This window comes from Carassius auratus, chromosome 7 (genome assembly GCF_003368295.1).
Source record: "Carassius auratus strain Wakin chromosome 7, ASM336829v1, whole genome shotgun sequence".
Classification (NCBI taxonomy): Eukaryota; Metazoa; Chordata; class Actinopteri; order Cypriniformes; family Cyprinidae; genus Carassius; species Carassius auratus.
In genome coordinates, this window is record NC_039249.1 from 23,435,425 (window position 1) to 23,441,948 (window position 6,524).

General features: G+C 36.1%; 1 protein-coding gene across 1 annotated transcript in view; it reads left to right on the top strand.

Annotated features, from left to right (window-relative positions):
• Window positions 1-158: 158 nt before the first annotated feature.
• The window catches only part of LOC113106275 (microtubule-associated protein 1A-like), a 1,143,919-nt gene continuing 1,137,553 nt past the window's right edge, over window positions 159-6,524 (top strand). The window contains 2 exon segments of the mRNA XM_026268008.1: window positions 159-397; window positions 777-878. Of these exon segments, the coding sequence (XP_026123793.1) occupies window positions 214-397; window positions 777-878 (286 nt within the window). The 5' untranslated portion in view covers window positions 159-213.

A 6,524-nucleotide genomic window follows, 5' to 3' on the forward strand; every position in this document is an offset into this window, starting at 1 on the left:
ACAACTATTTCCCCCAGGTGTCTCAGAATACGTTATTGATGGCGGAGTTGTCATGGTGAAATGTAAGCGTTTGTTGCAGCCGATAACCAATAGGAGGCCGTCTTCTCCGAGCCACTCTTCCCGCTCCTCCTCTGATCCCGCCTCACGGGGTGGGCTGATGGATGCAGTTGTCATGGAAATACAAGAAGTCCCTCAGCTCCAGATTCGGTTACCATGGAAATGCCGCTAGGAGATGCTGCTGCAGGTCCTCTGGAGAAGCGCGAGAGTATTCAGCACCTTGGACAGCAGCGGTGCGTCGGTCCTCCTTTTTGCCAGACGCGATACTATATGCTTATTGTGATTGGAGAAATTGCATCAGATCAGCAGCTTGAGTCAGTGAAAGAACACATTAAACAGGGTGAGTCGAAAACTTTTGGGTTTTCTACCTTTGGCTCAGCGTGAAGCGTTATGTGAATCGCTAAAGCGAAACAGTTGTTCATATCTGAGCATCATGTTCGCATTCCACAGATGACATTTGATCATTATACACTGAAAGAATATTGCAGAAACAATTTTCTCTAAGAAACTGACAGTAAAAAATACTAATATATAAAGTATTAAACAACATTTTAAAGGTAAAAAATCCGGAATATGATTTGCATGTAACATATTCCCATAATCTTTGTTATTATTTTCATTTTATACGGTGCATTTTTTGCAGGTATTTCAATGGTGTAACCGTTGTGTGGGATATTGTATTGCGTGCTATATTGATTTATTAAATGTGCATCTAACAGGGATCCTGTCATGGGACGTTGATTTGACCATTTGTGACTTGAATAAGGAACTGAAGCTCTTTGAAGCAAGACACTCTGCCCAGTTTTCATCAGAGGTGAAAGGTCAGTTATTAAAGTTTCCAAAGATGATGCAAAAGCTGAAAAAATCATATATATATATATATATATATATATATATATATATATATATATATATATATATATATATATATATATATATATATATATATATATATTTACAATTTTAACCACCAGCATATAATGTGATGTCTACAGTAGCCATGTGTGTTTGAATATTAATTGATTGATTTTTCTTTTTTAAGTATACCATGTTTAATACTGCAAAATGTAAATAGGTGTATTTACACAGCCGAATTGAAGCTGCCCGGTGTCTTCTTAAAACTCAGGGTAAAGGCACATAAAAAATACTGCATAAAAACTAGAGTGATTTCTGCCAGTGCAGACCAACCTTAGCCTTTAGTAGAAAACTATACAGCTGTATTTGCTTTGTAAATGCATAAGGCATAAGGAATAATAAACACCTGTGATGCTGTGAGATTCAGAATATATGTTATGTTTACTCTGTCACAGTATTTAAGATAGCAGGTAGCTTCCTGCCATCTGACAGCCAATAGATTATACAAAGGTGAGAAGGTGAGTATGAAACAACAGCTATATGAAAACACAGGGAGAAAGATTAGATTGCATTAATGTAAGGCTTCCTGCGAGGTTGCCCTGGCAAAAAAACCTGAGGTCCCACAGCCAATGAAATGACAGCATTCTTTAAATCCACATTCAATTATTTTATTTTACCCTAATTATTTCCATCATAAATATTCAGTTTGGCTCTGTTTGCATTGACAGTAAGCTTCTAACATTTGTATGTGGTAAATTCTTCAGTAGAGTACATGCAGTTTGGAGAGTGTGAATGTTGTTTTTCACCCGTGTTATCTGTTCTTGTGCATCATGGATGTTTATAATTCATAATTAGTCATGCTTCAGATCAGCATGTCACCTGTTAGTTTCTCTTTTCTGCCAAATGACTATTGTTCCATAAGAAATGAAAGCAAAAGCTTTGCATGTTTCCAGGCAACACACAGGCTAAGAGACTATTTGGAACAGCTATATGTGTGGAATAGAGTGACACTCTTGGGATTACACAACTGTTATATTTGGTAAACTTGTAAATTTGAGAAGTCATTTTATATGTGTAAAAGTATAGGGATTTTAAATCAGTAGTACTTCAGTTATATAACAAATAAATAAAATGTGTATGGTTAAAGGAATAGCCCATCAGAAAATGGACATATGCTGACAATTTAATGAATCTCAGACCATACAATATATAGATTAGTGTTTCTTTATCGGAACAGATTTGGAGAAATTTAACATTACAGTATATCACTTGCTCACCAATGGATCCTCAGCAGTGAATGGGTACCATGAGAATGAGAAAACAGTTAATAAAAACAACAATCCATCAGTTAATGTATTGTGAAGCAAAACATGTTTGCATCAATAAGTACATGAAACAATTCATCACATTTTAACTTTAAAATTATACTTCTGGCAAAAATATAAATCTTCTGTCCACTATATTTATGCAGTAATAATTAATCTTATGTATATGAATAAAGAAAGATCTATACAAATATCAAGCATCGGTCGAGTAACAGTTTTATAAAACACAAATATATCAGTGGATTTTTATGTGAAAAGACTGGATTTTCACTGGATTTCAGAAGTGATGTCATGTTAAATTGATCAATTTATCTGTTTTATTGAAGAAAACAAACTCATCTACATCTTGTATGGCATGAGAGTGAGTACATTTTCAGCTAATTTTAATTTTGAACTTTTTTTTTAACACACACATATATACATACCACCGTAACAATATTTGATCTATCATAAAGAACATAACATTTGCTGCTCTGTTTGTATCTAAAGTGTTGGCATTTCTGAGCAGCACAACTGATAACAATTAATATGCTATGCTGCACACTGCAACCATCAGCAGATATGAAGCTAAAGAGGATAAAGCATTAAATCTAAATTTACTTCCTCTGCAGCGTGGCATACCATCACCCACACACACGTACTTGCATGCACAAGATTGCATGCATCACATGGTCACTCTATCACTGCTTACTTTGTCACCTATTTTTCTTGTGTTTCTTAATCTCTCATTATGGGGCGTTGTAATGTCATGGCTTCAATATAAATTCTCTGTTAGCCTGCCTTATGCCATATGGTTCGTCATATGTGACTACTGACTCCCTATCTATCGCTGCATGAATTAATCATCAGTGCCTTTTCTATTATTATTTACCAGTGGATCATAATATTGATAACAATATCATATATAATATATCTTCCAGATGATTTCCTCCACCAGAGAAGCAGTCCACGTGAGACCCTCTCAGTGTATAGTGGAGTCTATAATGGGCTTAGGGGTCTTATAGATCAGCGTGCTTGCACGGTGGGATGCTTTAACTCTTTCAGCACCACGCTGATTTAAATGCTGTCTTTTATCCACTTGCATATCAGGACACCAAATAGGACCATATCATTGCTAAATGTATTATTCAACGGTTAATGCAGCTGCAGAGTGCTTTCTGTTGATCAGGGTTGTTATAGTAAACTAAAACCATAAAATACATTTTGTTACTTGAAATAAATGTTAAATGAATTTATTTACATTTTATTTTATTTATTCTATTATTTTTATTTCAGCTAGTTACCAAAGCAATATTTCTTCTTTTCCTTTAGTTTAACTTGATGTACTAAAATAACTAAATGGAAATAAAATATAAAAAAAGTAATCTATACTATATTAAATAAATTCTATGAACAGTGGCCAATTATTTAGTTATTGTTAAGACAAGCCATTGTTTTAGTGATTTCCCCAAGCAAGCTCTGGTGGGCAAATGCTATTACGCTGTGTGCACTCAAGTGAAAGACGCAATTAGCTCTCTGAATAATGGCTGGACAGATAAAATGATATAATGCTCCACTGTCACTGAGGGACAAAAATGCTTTGAAGTCAAAAAGGCTTTTTCTCACTCCCAAGGGCAGACTTTGTAGAGAGCTATCTAAGTGTCAATCCACTGATCTCTATAGTCCAGCAACCTCAAAAGACGAGGTTCAAACAGCATCAGGGACCGTGGAAACTTTGTGGCTCCAGTCCAAATGATGTTTGATCTTGGTCATTAGAGGTCAGTCACTGTTGCTAGATTTGAAGTTAAAGCTATTCATCTTATATTTTTTGTTCTGGGTTATTTTTGTTTATTTAAATTGACGACGAATAGTTTTAGTTGTAGCAGCACTGGGAATCAGAGCATAAACAATGCTGTTCATTATCATCTCATACCTTTTGAAGGTTAACCACACTGAAGAACAACAGAGAAAAGCTTTCAGTTGGGTATTCACTGATGCTAAACTGAAGGTAGTGTCTAGTAACCTGGCTGATTCATCAGTGAATTTCTAGGATAGATCCCTGCATTCATTCAATATCAGAGTTTGACCTAGTCTAGAAGTGAACTGGCCTCACTGTGAACTCCTGTTCACTACTATTACCTCTAATTCTGGCTTGAAGGCAAAGAGCTGCTGCTTTTTTTCAGCTCAGAGAATCTTGACAATAAGAATCCCTTTGTTACTTCACAGAACCTGGCTTTTTTGACTGCAACATCTTTGTTTCTATAAGCTTAGGATTTTTCTGCTAGTGTTGTTTAGTATCATTCGATGCTTAGACACAAAACTAACTTCAATCAATAATGAATTCCTGTATTGATTATTAGGTTACAAAGCGGATATTTCACCCAGTTGTCTCACAAACCATAAAAAGCATACCCATCCCAGATGCTTGACAAGAATATTAATGGAAAAATGCACCCACACAGCATTTCAAGTGTTTCATTTCTTCTGCACATTCCATTATTCCCTATAGATGCATCTTATCATAATGTCCATATTCTCAGTGAGAGATGGACTATATCCTGTCACCTGTCATCTATATCTGCAGACTGACTTGCTGGTTTTGTGTGTGCATTTTGAGATAGAAAGGCAGAAGTATGAATAAAATCTTTCTGTAATGAGAAGAGAGGAGCAGCTCCCTCTTCTCACAGCACACACAGTGGCTTCCTCCTCTTCATCTTGGTCTCTGACAGGTGGCAGTCAATGCTACTCTGTTCTTTACAGAAATGATTTCCATTGTTTTAGCCCGCAGTGGAAGATGATGGATGAGGACTGAGCATGCTCAGTACGGCTGGTCTGCCGCTCCTGCAGCTGTGCTTGGAATACTGATCAGGCCGTGAGTGCAGTGTCATCATGGCTGACTGCTTCTAAATGTCAGAGCACAAAACTAAAAGTGACTTTTAGTTAATGCAAGGTTTGAAGCACGTGAATAAAAGCAGTTTTTGACTTCTGCTTCTTTGTTCTTTTACATGCAGGATGGAAATTGTCTAATATTATATACTGAGACTTGTCATAGCACTTGCATATCATTGCTCTTTTTTTGGTTTTGATTGCTTCTATTGTTATCATTTGTTAGTTGCTTTGGATAAAAGCATCTGCTAAATGAGTAAATGTAATGTGTGTGTTTGTGTTTGTGTGTGTGTGTGTGTGTGTGTGTATGTGTGTGTCTGTCTGTCTGTCTATCTATCTATCTATCTATCTATCTATCTATCTAATCCATCCATCCATCCATCTATCTATGTATGTGGGTGTAAATACAAATATGCTGGATATTTTAATATATGACCAGTCATATTTATTTATTTGCTCTTTAATAAGTATTTTACCATAGCTACACAAAGCAGTACGGAGCAGGTTTTCAATGAAGCAACATTGACTTGTGTGTGAGGTAATAACTTAAAAAAAAAAAATGTATATAGATTACATTCATTTTGTAAAGAAAGCCTGCATTTTCTAAGCAGGATAGCAAGATTTGTGCTTCTAAGTGCTGCTGAATGAATTCCCATATGACCTTTGTCTCCAGAGGAAAAGTGCAAGAGATGAGACATGAAAGGAACCTCTGGCAACATGTCAACCCAATAAACTTCAGGACAAGTGAATAGAGGTCAGGAATTTCTTTAGACTGATGCATTACATAAAGAATTTGCAATGTATGTTATTAGAAAAAAAATATTTTCTATATAAATAGATCAAATTACTGTTTTGATTCTGAAATAGTATGATGAAAGTGCATTATAGACCTCCCATATGTGTTGCTATTCCCTTATGAGTGGTTGCCTCTTGAAACTTCAGCCGGGGATTTTACAACTGACACAGATGGATGGGTTGGTGAACAATCGTTACAGATCCCTTTACCTCCCTAGAGGCATCAGGGAGGAGGCTGGAATGGTCACCATGGCCCCAGCTGTCTCGGGCATTGTTCAATTCATTTAGAATTTTCAGCAACATGCCGCACATTAATGACTGCGACCACAGCAATCTGCTGTAATAGCCCTTATGTGTAGCATGTTTGGTTGTAAAAGCCTCCATATATGCAGTTGAGACTTAATGAGTTTCTATGTGATTCTCAGAACATAATTAAGTCAATAACCAGAGGAAATTGACAGGGCGGAGAAAAATGAGCGATGAGTCTATCGGTGCCACTGCAACCCCCTCTGCACTGATAGAAAGACAAGGAGAAGATGCTTCTAATTCAACAGCTTTTACATTTGTTTCAATCTAAGCTAGATTTAATCAATGTTATATAATATGACAAAAAGTATATAAAATATA